At 47.0% G+C, this 16,713-nt stretch overlaps 1 protein-coding gene across 3 annotated transcripts in view; it reads left to right on the forward strand.

Moving 5' to 3' along the window:
- The window catches only part of POLR1A (RNA polymerase I subunit A), a 60,072-nt gene that overhangs the window by 15,617 nt on the left and 27,742 nt on the right, over positions 1–16,713 (forward strand). For all 3 annotated transcript variants that reach the window (XM_074354839.1, XM_074354841.1, XM_074354840.1), the window contains exons 10-14: positions 1,189–1,359; positions 1,487–1,609; positions 4,305–4,535; positions 7,414–7,668; positions 11,415–11,606. In XM_074354839.1, the coding sequence (XP_074210940.1) occupies positions 1,189–1,359; positions 1,487–1,609; positions 4,305–4,535; positions 7,414–7,668; positions 11,415–11,606 (972 nt within the window). The remainder of the gene's footprint in view (positions 1–1,188; positions 1,360–1,486; positions 1,610–4,304; positions 4,536–7,413; positions 7,669–11,414; positions 11,607–16,713) is intronic.

Genomic DNA, 16,713 nt, shown 5'->3' on the forward strand with positions numbered 1-16,713 from the left:
GCTCACGTCATCACTGCTGGGATCCATGACATTCTCATTTACCGCCCTCCCGTTGACACACTGACAGGTTTCTTCTCTCAGCTGACCCACACCAGGGGACATGGGACCATCTGTCTCTCTCTTGTGTCATACCCAGCCCAATGGGGCCAGTTCAGGTCGCCAGACAGTGTCAGTAGGTGGTCCTCCAGGGCAGCCTACAGCCTCAGGGCCTGTCTCTTGGGCAGGTAGGGGGAGAAGAGGGAGATGTAGAGCCAGGGACAGAAATATTGAAAAGGATTGGTTAAATATTCCAGTGAGGCTTGGGGATCAGCCAATGACTTGCTATATCCCGCATCTTAATGATGACATCGGGAATCACATGGCAAACATTTTTCCTTTTTAGAAATTGTGTCACTTGCATTTTTATAAGTGCTTCAAGTCAAGTTTTTCCAAAACCTTAAATAAAGCTGAAACTCCATATGAGAAGCAGTTATCTGGCAGGATAAGAGAGCTTCATAAGAAGAGAGGTGGGGTGGGAAGAACTTTTAGAGTTGCCTTGGGAATTAGATACTAAGGGATTTCGGCAACTGCTGTTAGCAGACGCCTCTGTTACCTTCTTGGTGTGCACACTTTGACGGAGTAAGCTACCATGTTAGAGGGGCCCACGTGGCAAATAATTGAAGGTGGCCTGTGACCAACAACCAACTAGCAACTGAGGCCTTCAGTCCAGTAGTCTGCAAGGAACCAAATTCCACCAACAGCTGCGTCCGCTTAGAAGTGGAACCTCGCCCAGTTGAGCCATCAGATGAGACCGTAGCCCCGGCTGACTCCCTTATTGCAGCCTGGGGGAGACTGTAAAGCAGAGAATGCAGTTAAGCTTTGCCCAAATTCCTGACTCTCAGAAACTGTGAAATAATAAGTATGTGTTGGTTTAAAAGAAAAGAAAGGAGCCTTCTTAGAAATTTGAGTTCATTTCACTCCCAGAAAGAGACGAACTGGTAAATATGTAACAGGACTAACGTTCTGTTGATGCAAACGGACAGGATTGATTTATGAGCACTTCTGCCACTGATCTCTCGAGTTCAAGAGACATAAAGGCAAACTCCAGAGCCGTGATTTGTCAGAGCTCCAGTAAGAAAGAAAAAGAGAACCAAGCCTGACCTTGAGGTTTTTTCCATCACATGTGTTTTCTTGATTGTGTCTTGCCAGGAAAAAGACTCTTCAGTTGCCATGGACCGATCATTTTTGAGTCTGCTTCCAGGCCAGTCCCTCATGGACAAACTTTACAACATTTGGATTCGCCTTCAGAGCCACGTCAATATTGTGTTTGATAGCGAAATGGACAAATTAATGATGGAAAAGTACCCTGGCATTAGACAGGTGAGCAGGAAGTTAGATCCCCATTGATAACTGAAGGAGTTAAGTGATAAACATATTGGTATTGAAGGAAGACAATAATAAACATACTTTCCTTTTTTTTTTAAATGCTTTCCATGGACCTTTAAAGATCCTGGAGAAGAAAGATGGTTTATTCCGAAAGCACATGATGGGAAAGCGAGTGGACTACGCAGCACGCTCGGTCATCTGCCCAGACATGTACATCAACACCAACGAAATTGGAATTCCCATGGTATGTGCTGTCGGGTAGGCGTGGTGGTGGGGCCGGGAGAAGGGGTGCGGCAGATCGCGGTGGCCTTGGTGGGGACAGCCTCTGTCTCTCCCTGGACAGACCATTTGGAGGGGACCTGAGGCCTTGTGGTAGCATCACTCTCACTCCCCGCCAGGTGTCCTGACACCCTCCATCCACAAGGAGGACCCACCTCCCGGGTCGTGGGGAGCAGACTGCAGGGTGCACGTCCCGCCCGCCCGTCTTCCTCTTGTCTGCCTTGGCCTAGTCTTTAAACCTTCCTAGTCAGGTTGAATACATGACCGAGAGGGGGCGGGGGAGGTGGGTTTCCGACCCATGTGCCTGCCCAGTGGCAGGAGGAGAGGGGAGAGCCCCAGAGGGGAGGCCTCTGCACATGGCCTTCCTCCTCTGTCCATTCCTTGTTCCTCGGGGTAAGCGGTTTGCCCCATCTGCCCATTAGTGTTTCCCCAGGGCCCGGCCTCTGTTTCTCACTTCCCCACGCATCACACTGCGGTGCTCGTTAGCAGCAGCCCTTTAATCGGCTTCCCCAGTAATGGGCCCTGAGGTCAGTGCTATGAAGGTGGTTTAATTCCCTGGGTGGAGAGGCTCATTTCCTCGCTCGACCTCCCTGCTGTTCTCGGGGGAGCACCGGTAATGAGCAGAGAGCAGAGCTCAAATGTCCCGGTGGCCTCCCGCATGCCACTGCCTCGTCCCTCTTGGGCACACGTGGGCATCCTGGGCAAGGGTGTGACGTATGAGGGGACAGGGTAGAAAAGGCCCGGTCCTGTGCGTACCACCTCCTAGGAACCATGGGTCTTTGCATCTGGAAGCTGGGTCAGGGAAAGGCATTGGGCAGCCCACTGGTGACATCCCTGAGCCTGAGGCCCTGGGAAGGGAGGCCCGTGACCTGTTCGTTGCTTTCTTTGGACAGAAGGCAAGGACTGACCCTTTTGGCTTTGACCTGATGGTGCCCACAGTGTCCCCAGCTTTGGGAGAGACCTCGAGTGTCGCCTCCTCTTTCCACCTCAAAGGTGCTGGCCTCTCTTTCTTCGATGTGGGTTCCTTTGGAAATGGAGGGACTCTGAAGTTGCCCCTCTGCCCACCTCCAGCTTGCCCCAAGCCTCAGGGCCATGGTGGCCGGGGCTGTCAACTCACAGGATGGCTGTGAGGAGGAGCAGAGCGTGTGAAACTGCATCTTGGTCCCTTGTGGCCCACCCTTCCCTTACAGCACTGTGAATGGTTGTTATAGAGCAGAGGAGGTGAAGTAAGTTTGGGGAAGGAGCTAGAGATCCAGCAGTGAACCAGACAGACTGGCATGTCCCCCGTGAAGCTTGCGTTCCAGCCGCGGAGATGCACAAACAAATACACAAAATTCCTCGACTTATGATGGAGTTGCATCCCCGTGAACCCATCACGTGCATTTAGTGCACCCGACCAGCTGAGCGGCACAGCTTAGCACAGCCCACCTTAAACGTGCTCAGAGCACTTACGTTAGCCTACAGTTGGGCAAAATCATCTAATACAGAGCCCATTTTATAATAAAGTGTTGACTATCTCATGTCATTTATTGAATACTGCGCTGAGAGTGAAGAACAGCTCGGCTGTAAGTGTATCAGTTGTTTACCCTTGTGATCGCGTGGCTGACCAGGAGCGGTGGCTCGCAGCCGCTGCCACCGCCCGGCTTCACGAGACTGTCGAACCAAGTTTCGCTTGCCCTGGGAAAGATCAGAATCCAGTAGAAGTACGATTTCTGCTTTCGCACCATTGTAAAGTCGAAAAATCATAGGTTGGGGACCGTCTGTACATAAACACTCTGTCAAGCAGTGGTCAGAGCATCAGCAAACGCAGGGCAGCCACGGGGCGGGGTAGCCACGGTGGCCTCTCAGGCAGAGACCTGGCCAGCGTTCAATGAGTTCCTTAACGTAGGCCTTCCCTGAGTCTCTAATGCAGTTATGGGCATTTTGAAGCATCAGAGGGTTTTAATATTCAGTAGCTCAGAATTCACTTAACCGGGGAACTCGTTTTTCTTGGAGTGTGGTGCAGATCTGGTGTTAAATGGAGCACAGCATTCTCATGTATCAGGAGACCATCTCAAGCCAAATAAAGAGACTTGGATGCCATGTCTGGGCTCAGGGCATGGACCTCCATCGATTAGTGATGGCTGCTTGGGTGGGAGCGTGGGGTCGGGGTGGTACTTGAGAACAGGCATTTGTCACCCCCCCTAAGTTGGGGTCTCATGCTGTATTCCTTCTTTGGGGGGACTATGAATTTCTTGACAAACGAGAACATGGTGAAATTTTAAGATGGATTAAAATTTTTTTCTGATGTATAAACTGCAACACTCAGATTAGTCTCTCAGACAGACTCTGCTAGAAAAGGAGACTAGGGGGCTTTAGTGGGGTGGGTATGGCTCAGTGGTAAAGTGCATGCTTAGCATGCATGAGGCCCTGGGTTCAATCCCCAGTACATCCATTTAAAAAAAAGAAAAAAAATGACAACCTCTTCCCTTAAGAGAGCAAGTCTGGGAAAATGACTGTGGAGAAGACAGGCAGGATGTTACTTGACTTCCTGAAGAACCTTCTTGGCTAAGAGCACCTCGTGTCTTACAGGAGAAGTCAGGCAGACTTAAGTCAGACTTTGGATCCCTATAACCTTTTCCTGCCCACCCTGAACTTTCATATCTGCTCCTTGTATCTAGGTATTTGCCACAAAACTGACCTATCCTCAGCCAGTTACCCCGTGGAACGTTCAGGAGCTGAGGCAAGCAGTCATCAACGGCCCCAGTGTGCACCCGGGAGCCTCCATGGTCATCAACGAGGATGGCAGCCGCACAGCCCTGAGCGCCGCGGACCCCACGCAGCGGGAAGCCGTAGCCAAGCAGCTCCTGACACCTGCCACCGGGGCACCTAAGCCCCAGGGGACAAAAATTGTGAGTAGTGGGCTGATTTGGTCTGGGGCTGGGCCAGCTCCTGTCTGCTTCCCCATGATCGCCTGCTGTCAGCTGTGGCCTCAGTGAGTGTGGGTGCGGGATGCTGTGAGAGCAATTCCTGCCTCCCTGAGAAGAGGCTGCCCCCACACCTGGGTGTTCCCCAGGGGCTTCCGGGTGCTTACCTGACCCCCCCAGCTGGGGCCAGAGCACCTCGGGCCTTAACACCACGGTTAAAGTGGTTCTTAGACTGGACCTGGGGACTAAGGGTTTGGTTTCCGGAGTCTCAATAATGATAAGTGTAATACGCATGCATGTAACCAGATACACATGCATCTGTGATTTATTTGTAGTTTGTAAAGTAGGTTTTTTTTGGTTAACATACTGCATATGAATCAGGACCAGGCTGAAGGGCTGGGTGACATGATTGGGAGGAAGAGACCCACGTCCAGGAAAGGACAAACTGCAGGTCAGACGAGAAGGGGAAGGATGACTGGAAGGCCCCATTTCCCCTGGGAGGTGGGAAACCGCTCTCCCTTCCCCGGGACCTCGTAATTGGAGGAGGAAGTGGCCAGGCCCGGCAAGCCTCATTTCGCGGCCCAGCAGTCGGCCAGGAGCCGATCTTTGGCTCCGGGTCTGCCTCTGAGAACTCTGACCCGGGCACTTGGGCACAGTACTTTTCACTGCAGTGTTTATTTAGAGACAAGAGAAAGGAAGGGCTTCAGGTTTGGGTTGGCGAGGCTAGCACTCTGTGCTCCAGGGCTTCTGTTTGGATTGGCTGGTGCCTGCCAGACTGGCCTGCGAGCCTGCCCAGCTGTGGAGTCTGCTTACGCTGGATGGTGTCTCAAATTTGCGAGACTCAGATCCGAGGCTTAGCCTGGGGTTTTGGGCCTGAGCCACAGGTCTCGGCAGTTTCTCCCTTGAGAAGCTAAAGAAATAAGACCTTGAAAGTCAGCTCCGGCTCTGTGACGTGCCCTGGGCAGACATTCATGGGAGTCCTCTGAATCCAGGTCTCCTTGGAAACATGGATGTGGGGGCGCTGGAAGGGCGGGTTTGAGTCCTTGGGGAGCAGAAAGACTGAGTCCGTGTCAGCTGCTTTTAGGACTGCCTTTTAGAAGCTGAGGGGTATTCTGCTCCCTGCTCCCCTGAGTTGAAGGAAACTTTCAGCCCAGCTGAACAGGAATGAGGGGGTGGCGGGTGGGGAACATCTCTTATTAACCTCTAGCCTTTCTCTGTAACCAGCTTCCTGATACAACTTTATAATCCGGGCAACACAAGAGGAAACTAAACCTGCTGTAATTTTTTCCCCGACCTGTTGTGTGCTGGGTAATTCAGGGAGACTTAGGGTCGGGGGAGGTCTCATTGAGTCTCCATCATGCCTCTGGGCTGCTGAGGGCAGCCCACGGGATGATGAAGGCAGCAGTTGCCTCACGCATCTCTTTTGAAGTAATGTTTCTGCTCATCATTTAAGAAGCCCAGTAGTTAATATACCATGAGATAAAGGGCCTTATACTCGAGTCAGCTTATACTCAAGTCAGTGGGAGGAGGGGTTCTGTCAGGAAGATGTGACCAATGGCATGTTGATATTGGTAGGAACAAAAGAAATGTGAGCAGTGGTTGTCTTTTTAGGAGTAAAAGTACTCATGATTTTCACTCTCTTCTTTAAGTTTGCATTTTCTATATTTTCCCCCACAATAACATAACACTTGTGTACTTTTTCTTTCTTTAGAAATAGTTGAAGATCTTTTTAAAAAACTGTATAGAAGTAATACACATTCATTGTAACATAAATAACACTAAGATGATGAAGGTAAAGGTGATGGTCTGTGCCTTACTTTCATTCCCGAGTGCCCCAGCCCCAAGGAGGCCATAGAAGCAACTTGGTGAGGAGCTAAGCACCCTTTTCCCTCACGTATAGAAACATGTAGAGTTGGGTTGGGTTTTAAATTGCCTCATTCTGTCACCTGGATTGGTTTTGTCTTGTTGGAGTACATGATTGCCATCACTTCAGGACTGGTATAGATTTAAATCATCCTTTTTCATCCCTGCATAATATTCCACAGTCTGTACCATGGTTTATCCACCTACGCCCCTTTCTGTGGGGCAGCCAGGCTATTTCCAGCTTTTGCCATTATAAACACTGCTACATAAACATACGTGTTCCTATAACCTTGCATTGGCATCTTTTTCATAATAAAAGGCCAAAAGAAATGAGTTTTAAATGTTCTAAAATCTATTGTGAAATTGCTTTCCCAAAAGACTATGGCAATTTAAACTTCTTATTAATTTTTAAGTGCAATAAACCATTTTCAGAAAGCACTGAACTGGGAATCAAGAACCCTGTGTTTCAGTGTAGCTCTGCTGGATGAGGTTGGGCATGTATTTCTATGACATGGAATTCATATTTAGAATAACATGTTCGTATGTGAGTGTGCAGGGGGTTGTAGAGGTCTGCCAAGTCCTTTCAAGCCCTGGGGTTTTACGGCTCTTTGTAGATACACTGTCTTCAGATGTGTCCATTTCTTGCTTTAGGCTGATTCTCAGAGGAATTCAAGACTCTGGAAAGGCCATGCATCCCCGAAGAAGACGGGGATTACTGAACAGGGGCCTGTAGCCTCATTTGCTTGTGCCTCTGAGCCCAGAGCCAGGATCAAGCCTGTGCTGGGTGAGGAGCTATTTCCCAGAGTACCAGAGGGGCTTAGTAGCTGTCTCCTAAAGGTTTTTAGGGTTTCACTCCAGACTAAAAATTCTCCTTTTATTTCGTTGAATAAAACATGAGACAGAGGCCACACTCGGCCCAGGCAGAAGTGAGCCCCTTGGGACAGCAGTGATGCTTCTCAAGTTGCTGCCGCTCACGCCCTGTCCTCTGCTCTGCCCCCAGGTGTGCCGGCACGTGAAGAATGGGGACATCCTCCTCCTGAACCGACAGCCCACCCTGCACAGGCCCTCCATCCAGGCGCACCGCGCCCGCATCCTGCCGGAAGAGAAGGTTCTGCGGCTCCACTATGCCAACTGCAAGGCCTACAACGCCGACTTTGATGGGGACGAGATGAACGCCCACTTCCCCCAGAGCGAACTGGGCCGGGCCGAGGCCTATGTCCTGGCCTGCACGGATCAGCAGTACCTCGTTCCCAAGGTAGATCTGTCCTGGGGGCCTCTCCACCGTCCTTGGTGGCACCACTTGGCCGTTCAGGTCTGGGTCCCTGCCAGCTCCTGGGTTCGGGGGGCGGCCCCAGAGCCGGGGCGTGTGGAGCAGAGGGTCCTGGCTTCTTCCAGGCGGGCTCTTCAGCTCTCCAGATGCTCGGAGGCCTGGAAGGGTTTCTGTCTTGCTGCCTTTTACATGCAAGTCCATGGAGGAGAGGGGACCTTTGCAGCCAGGAAACACCAGAGGCTGCTCGGAGATGTGCGGCACTGACTAGTGCCCTCTCCTCCTGGAAGCTCCTGGGAGCAGGTGCAGGTGACTCTGCCACCTGGGGGAATTGGGCAGCTGGCCCGGTCCTTGCGTCCCAGCCTCTTTTCCCACCACACATACCTCTGTGGCTTCATACTGGACCCAGTTGTTTGAATGTAATTTTCTTTCCCTTCTCTGCTCACCTTAGCTGTCTGTTGATCAGTGAACAGGCTGACAGTAGGCAGCAGGGGTTAAGGGCCCAGTCAGGTCCCCCAGAAATTAGAGGAAATAGTTTGATTAATTTTTACTAATAATTAGATGAAATAATTAGAAGGGAATAATTTGACTGCTTTGAAAATTAGCTTCTTGTCTTTTCACATAAATAATAATAGTCGTGGCCTTAATGGTGGTGACAACAAAAGCCACCGTCCGCTAAGCTCTCCCTTGCAGCAGGCACCGCTCTGAGCGGTTTGCAGACATTCCCTAACCCGGTCCTCACCACAGCCTTAGGAGGCAGGTGCAGTTTTCCAATGAGGAAACTCAGGTGAGTGACTTGCCAGCCAGTGATGAGAACCCAGCACATTTGACCCCCCGCCCCCAAGCCTCTGTGTTCAGCCTCGTGTGTAATGAGCCCCCTTGACAGGCCAGGCTGGAGCTGGGTGAGGGCACGTGGCACTAGGTGTCTCCTAGAACTGAACCAACTGGCTCTCTAAAGACCGTGTCACGTTTCACCACAGCAAGCGACGGATGGTTCATTTTTTGCTGGCAGAGTGACCTCTGGCCATTAGCTTTGTGGGAGCTGGGTGCTTCAGAGTTCCCAGAACTTGAATGTTCTACACTTGATTTTGGTCAAATAAAATAGAATAGGAAACTTCGTGCTTATTACACTGTGCAAAGGGTTGGCCTATTTAAATCCAGAAGTGCTTCCTCACATGCTTGCCTGCCTCTGAGTTTTAGGTCAGGTGACAGGCAGAACACAGATACAGAAGCTTACAGCAATAAATTAATCTCTTAAAAAGTAAAAAACAAACAAAAAACACTAGGGGATGACTTGAGAGTTCACCTTATTTGTAAATAATTTCTTTTGTCAGCGATAAAGAGCTTTTGATTTTTGATAAATTTTTAGCCTTCAGGGTAAATGCCAAGAGAGGGGAATCCTTATTTTTTGCAAACATTTATAAAAATGAAACATGTCTCGAAGTCCTAAGAGGTGAAGAGCTGATTTTCTTAAGCTAGGAAAGCCATTTTTTGCTAATTTTTTTAGAGGGGGGGATCTTTATTTCCCTTTGTTTCCATTTCTCTGTTCATTTTTCCATTCCTTCCCTATTTCCGAGTTCCCTTCCTTAACCATAATACCCAATTTAAGTGCATTTCGTTGTTGGTTGTATGTATTTAACAGAGCTGTATATTGTCTTAAAATAGGAGGCCAATGGAACTTTAGCTGTTTCTTTTCCGAGAAAACAGTTAAACACTTTTCATTTATATGTTTCTATGTGGATTCATTTTTTTCTTCTGTTTATTTTACTTATTGAGGGCCAATGCTTTGTGAAAAGTTTTTTTAACAAGCCTTGAGACATAGTTTCCTGACTTTGACGTAATCAGCTAAAAATTCAAGTCACAGAATACCCTAATTCTCTTAAGTATCCTGACCAAAGCCATCAATTGTAATGTCATTTTGCTGGGATATTAGGTGGAACAGGATAGCTAACAATTATCTGGGGTTTTGAATTAGAAATGGTCTTTCTGATCCTAAGCAGATTTAGGGAATTCAGAACTATAAGTAGACCCTTTCGTCAATTGCTTTAATCAGCATTCCTCCTTAGAATGCATGATTATTGCATTGAAAGCAATTTAGCCATTAAGGTAATTTTCCAGTCATGGAAAAATCTGGATGGAGAGAGAAGGCACTGAATAGATCTCGTAACTTGTAATTATGTTCTTTAAAGGAAGAAAACAAAAGGGAAAGTCTATATTTGCCCCCAGAGACTGATGAGTCAAATGCCTAATACTGTTTTGGGTCCCCTCCCCGCCAGCAGAATAAGACCTTGTCTTTGGAATAAGATGTAGAGTATAATTTTTTATTCACATTCATAAGTCAAAGCCTTCAGTAAGAAGGGCTGTGTGCGCCCTCTGATCTTGCCTTCCATCTGCAGCACCTGTTCAGCTCATCTGTAATAATTATCTTTGACTTTACGTGAAGCTCATTGCTGCAGTATTTAAGACTGTTTGACAAGCATCCTTTTAGCCTTTGAGTTAGTGCCGGTGGTTAAACTCCTGGCACTTCTCCCTGGCTGCATTTGTGAGCTCTTTAGTTATGCAACATGACCGTAATATTGGACAGTATTTAACAAATAAGCAAATGGTAGGGATCTTTAGATCCAAGGCACCAATTTTTCTCAAGTTCCCATAAACATTGAAAAGTTTGCAAAAATTACTTCTTAAAGAATGTCAGTGAGCCAGGCTATTTTTACTTTAGTGTGCCTTGGGTGGCCGTGAGTGCAGACCCAAAGATAAGGTTCAGGAGACTGGGGGCCAGAAAGGCTGTGGAAGGTATCAAATGAGATGAATGTACACACCCAATCTGGAGCTTTTATAAAAGCCCTTGTTCTGGCATCTGGTAGATAACAGCCTGCCATGAACGTGTGCTACATTGTGAAGAGACACTAGTAGCAGGCGTTCCTTCCTTCTGCAGCCATGCACGTCAAAGCCGTCTCATGACCCCCTTGAGAAACCTCTGCCTGAGCCCCTCCCTCCCTCCCTGCAGTGGCTGACTGCAAGTCACTCCTCTGCCCTAGCTGCAATGCTGCCCCTCAGAGAGACCATTCCTGACCATCTGCATACCCCAAATCTATACGATGACCCTTCTTGTTATATTCTCTTCCATGCCATCTAAAACTCTTTGTGATAATGTGTTAATCCAGTCATTTGTTTACTGTCCGGCTCTTCCTCATCGTAAAGGATTGTGTCTGTCTGGTCCACTGGAGTAGACGGAAGGTCTAACCCAGTGCCTCGGCATACAGTAGGCTCTCAATAAATATTTGTTAAATGGATGACTGCCTTAGAGGAGAACCAGGCCAGAAATGTGTGAAAAATACCAAAGCATAAAACCAAAATATAAAAACAAGAACACAGCTAACAGCAGCCAGACCAGATTTATGCATAAATGCGGAAAATATGCCAGAGTAACGAGAAGCAGATGGCATTATGGAGGGAAGCCTTGGGGGACTGGATGAGTTTGAAGCAGTTTTGATATAGAACAGTGGGCAAAAGGCAAAGGCAGAAGGCAATCAGGAAGCCCTGGTCATGTGCTTTGGGAGGCAGTTTGCTCTCGAGAGGGGTGGCCCAGGCCCTGGCCCGGTGCGGCTGTGGGGCAGGACAGCACCAGCATATGAGGGTGGGTTGCTCTGGGCAGCTTCCAAGCAGATGATTAGGAATTACAATGTGACTTAAATTTTTTTCTTTGTTCACCTCTTACCTATTTTGGTTTGTAGGATGGCCAACCATTGGCGGGGCTGATCCAAGATCACATGGTTTCGGGTGCAAACATGACCATTCGAGGCTGCTTTTTCACCCGGGAGCAGTATATGGAGCTGGTGTACCGAGGACTCACAGACAAAGTCGGGCGCGTGAAGCTCTTTCCTCCTGCCATCCTGAAGCCCTTCCCTCTGTGGACAGGAAAGCAGGTAATTGGGAGAAAAAAAAAAAATGAGAAGTTGTAAAAAAAAAATGGAAACAGACCACTTGGGAAAAGATATCCTTCTCAGGAGAGCCCAGGCCAGGATCAGAGAAATGGCAAGTCAAACAGTGGTCTGACTTTCTCTTTGGTGGGGCATTTGGATGTGGTTGGTTTCAAGGGAATGTCTACTAAGCGCAGGCTGCATAATTTCTGTCCTTTGCTTCTAACTTAAATTTGATATCCTCATAATCCAGATGTGGGGGTCACAGGCAGCGGTGCTGATGGGAGCAGTGGTAATGTTTGTTGGGAGTGCTTCAGAAAGGTTACCTCCCTTAGTCCTCACAACCAGCCTGTGGTGCAGAGACCATCATTAGCACCATTTAGCAGATGAGGATAACCTCATGGTGGTCCATCTGTGAACCTGGGACTTGAATGATTTTTAGTTGTTAATCCAGCTTCTATTCCTGAGATAAACCTTCTTGGTTATGAGGTATTTTTGTTAAACTTTTGTTTAGAATATTTGGCATCTGTGTGCAGGAGGGACTTTGATCTGTAATTTTCCTTTCTGGTATCTTTGCCTGGCTTTTCTATCAGGGTAACGATGCTTTCATAGAGTGAGCTGGGAAGACTTCACTCTTCTTCAGTTTTTTGTAAGAGTTTGTGTAGTATTGATACTATTTTTAAATATTTGGTGGAATTCACCAGTGTAGCCATCTGGACTTGAAGGTTTCTTTTTAAGAAGGGTTTTTTTAACTAAAATTTCTATTTCTCGAATACATATAGGGCTATTCAGGTTATCTGTTTCTTCTGGGATGAGCTTTAGTACTTTGTTTTTTTCAAGGAATTAATCCATTTTATCTAAGTTGTTGAATTTATGGGCATAAAGTTATATATCATATTCCTGAGGGTGGGTCCCCTCTCTCATTCCTGGTAGTGGTAATTTGTGTCTTTTTTCTTTTTTCCTGATCAATTTGCTTAGAAGTCTGTCAGTTTTACTGTTCTCAAAGAACCAGCTTTTATTGACTTTCTCTATTTTTCTATTTCATTGATTTCACTTTGATCTTTTTTTATTTCCTTTCTTGTATTTACTTTGGATTTGATTTACTCTTTTTCTAGTTGTTTAAGGTTGAAACTGAAGCCACTGATTTGAGACTGTGTTCCTTTGGCATTTTGTGTATAAAATTTCCACCTAAGTATATTGTATTTTCATTTTCATTCATGTCAAAATACTTAACTAATTTCCCTCTTTATTTCTTTTTTTGACCACTGAGTTGTTTAGAAGTCTGTGGGTTAGTTTCCAGATATTTGGGGATTTTCCAGGTATCTGTGTTATTGCCAATGTAATTCCATTATGGCCAGAGAACATACCTTGGATAACTTGAGTCCTTTTAAATTCACTGACATTTGTTTTATGGCTTCAGATGTAATTAATCTATCTTGGTAAATGATCTGTGTGTCCCTAAAAAGAATGTGTATTCTGCTCTTGCTGGATGGAATGCTCTGTAAATGTCAGCCAGGTTCAGTTGATAGATAGTTCAAGTCGTCTACATCCTGGCTGATCCCTGTCATTTCCTACTGTCCATTGTATTGAAAACTGCTGTTTCATTTTCACGTCTGCTTTTGTTGTTGTTTCCTGGTGGATGTCATTAGGTCACCATCGCTCTATCCTGGCCAGAAATAGAAGTTGATTTAGCAGAATAGACTGGGAATTTTACCGTTTAGGATGAAACTCTATAAACGTGGGTAGTTTAGTTTAGGGACTGGTAAACTTTTTTCTGTGAAAGCCAGATGGAAAATATTTTAGGCTTTACTGGCCATATTGTCTCTGAGTTACAACTTCTCAGCTCTGCCATTGTAACTTGAAAGCAGTCATAGACAAGGCTTAAATGCATGAGCATGGCTGTGATCCAACTTAACTTTGTTTACAAAAAAAGATGGAGGGCCGGATTTGTCCTATAGGCTGTAGGTTGCCAACCCCCAGTTTGGTTGGCTATATGTATTTGTCCACTTACTTTTCCTATTTGTATTCTTTTTATTTTTTCTTTTTTACACATCTATTTTATACGCCATCTCAAGTTATCTTGGAATTAAAAGGATTTTTAAGTCTTAAGTAAGTGCACAAGGTTTATTAGAATTTTATTCAAACATAAACAGTGTGTTCAAAATAGAACCAAATAGTGGACAAAAAGATTGTATATCTAGAGCTACAGATATGTTCATCACCTTCAATCTGAGAATCCAGCCTAAGGAAATAATCTGAAATACAGTAAAATCTGCTTGAGAAGAGCAGTCCATTCCATCATGGTTTATAGTGGTGGAAAATTAGAAAAACCTAGATATACAGCAATGGGCCTGAGTAAATCATGGGACATTCATTTGTTAAGATATTATGTAGTTGCTTAAAACAGGTTTTTAAAGGCCATGTAACAGTCTGGAAAATTCTCTGACATAATGTTGAAAGAAGAAATTGATTATACATGGGATTGTGTAGTCTTGGTTGCAACTATGTTAAAAATATAAAGCTGGTTTCGTGGTGCTCAGTTCTTTTAGCTTTTGTTTATCTGAGAAGCTTTTGATTTCTCCATCAAATCTGAATGAGAGCCTTGCTGGGCAGAGTATTCTTGGTTGTAAGTTTTTCCTTTTCATCACTTTAAATAAATCGTACCACTCCCTTCTGGCCTGTAGAGTTTCTGCTGAAAAATCAGCTGATAACCTTATGGGAGTTCCCTTGTATGTTATTTGCTGCTTTTCTCTTACTAATTTTTAATATTTTTTTCTTATCCATAATTTTTGTCAGTTTGATTACTTTGTGCCGTGGTGTGTTCCTCCTACGTGGAACTCTCTGCGCTTCCCGGACTTGGGTGACTGTTTTCTTTCCCAAGTTAGGGAAGTTTTGGGTTATTATCTCTTCAAAATTTTTCTCAGGTCCTTTCTCTCTCTCTCCTCTTTCTGGGACCCCTATAATGCAAATATTACTGTGCTTCATGTTGTCCCAGAGTTCTCTAAAGCTATCCTCATTTCTTTTCATTCTTTTTTCTTTTTTCTGTACTGCAGTAGTGATTTCCACTAAATCTGTCTTCTAGCTCACTGATCCGTTCTGCCTCATTTAGTCTATTCTTGGTTCCTTCTAGAATGTTACTCATTTCAGTGATTTTTATTTTTCAACTCTGGGTATTCTTTATATTTTCCAACTCTTTGCTAAAAACTTCACTCCGTGCATCTATACTCCTCTTGAGGTCTCTGAACATCTTTACCATCATTACTCTAAACTCTTTGTCAAATAAATTGCCTACCTCCTCATCACTTATTTCTTCTTCTGGGATTTTATCTTGTGCATTGGCCTGGGAGATACTCATATTGTCTATCTTTCTATTTGTATATTTAGGTAGGTTAGTTTCTCGACCTTGGAGAGGTGGCCCTCTGTGGGAGACGTCCTGTGTGTCCCAGCATACACTCCTCTCTTGTCACCCAAGGGCCAGGGTCCAGCCTAGTCTGAACTATCCCTAGGCTGTTGAGTGTTTTTATCATGAAAGGGTGTTGAGATTGTCAAATGCTTTTTCTGCCCCACTTGACTACAGATACCAGGTGGGAGGTCGCATATCCCTGTCCCTAGATGTTTCTCTCAGACTTTCCATCCTGACTGTGCCCAACTGGCGGTCCTCACCGTGCACGGTGCACTTTGGTGGAAGTGCAGCCTGTGGTCAGCATCCCAGGGAAGTCACCCGCCTGCGGTTACTCCCCACCCCCACTCCTGGCAGTGCCGGCCTGGTGAAGAATAAGGGTCGTGAGCTTCCGGGTCATTTTCCGCCGAAATAACGAGAAGTCTTGTCTGCTCTCTTTAAAGCTGTCCCCTGGCTCCCGGTGCACATGCGTGAGAAGGCAGCCGCTCCCGTAACGGCCCTGATCTCACTGTGCACGCATGGATGCCACTTTGTGGGGCCCGGTACAGGCACACAAAGAGCTACTGATGCCACTGTTGCTTAACAGAGCAGCCTGGTGCCCGTTAGACTGGTCTGTCTGCCCAGGCCTGCTGTCTCTTTGGGAATGTGTGCCCTGGGCCTCTGGAGCTGACCCGTGTTTATCCCCAGGTACGGCTGCCCCCACTTGGGTTCTCTGCGGAGCAGCTGCTGCTGAAATTGCCCCTCTCGGCCTCCTGTTGGCAGCCGTGTGTTGATTGATGGGCCTGTTGGGCAGGGGGAGGATGCCCAGCCTTTCAGTAGCCATGATTAACCCCAGTGAAATAAGTGTATTTCTGGTATTAGCTCTGTAAAAGCGAGTTGTATGGGAGCCAACGGATTGCCGAGTCGTCCCATGACCAGCGTGCCATGTGGTGCGCTGCACACAGACTCCGGCCCCCGGCGCTCCCTGCCCGGGTGGCTTCAGTGACTTCTCGTGTACTTCTGAAGTACCAGTCCTTCTTGTCTGTGTCACTTAGAAGGCTTTTTCTCTGCAGCATTTATCTAGCCTCAAAGTCCAGATCAGGAGTGTATTTGGGACAAGCAATCCTGTTAAAAGTTCAATTGGAGCGTGTCACTCCTGGGATCAAAGCCTTCCAGATGCCTTCTCACTCGAACTCAAAGCCTCCTGCCCAAAACACATGATCTGATCTCAGCAGGGCTCCCTCCTCCTGCTCTGCTCTGCATCCTCCTTCATAGCTTTATTTTCCTCCAAAGCGTGGACCCCCCTCAGGATCAGAGGCTCCCTAGAGGGCAGACTATTTTATTCACGACTCTCCCCAGCGCCCAGCTCATAGTAAGCACTCGATATATAACTGCTGAACGAGTGAGCAGATCTTACCTGTGATCTACAAGTGGGGCGATGCTAAGGCCGAGAGAGCACTGCCCCGTAGCCCACGGCCGGTGATGGAGCGGACACTGGAGCACACCCTCATCCCCGAAGCTTCGCCGCAGCCCCGTTCTCAGTCGGATGCCTCAGGCTTCCCCCCTGAAGCTCTTCAGACGGAAAACTCTGGATTCCTAGTCTTCACATCCCTTCCTCCTTGGCCCCCACCCGGAAGTCAGAGCCGACTGTGGGGGGGTGTTACTAACTGTATGTGACAGCTGTCATCTGTTTCAACGCGGCCTGAAAACGAGAAGGATGCCTCTGACGATGCT

Source organism: Camelus bactrianus, chromosome 28 (genome assembly GCF_048773025.1).
Source record: "Camelus bactrianus isolate YW-2024 breed Bactrian camel chromosome 28, ASM4877302v1, whole genome shotgun sequence".
Lineage (NCBI taxonomy): Eukaryota > Metazoa > Chordata > Mammalia > Artiodactyla > Camelidae > Camelus > Camelus bactrianus.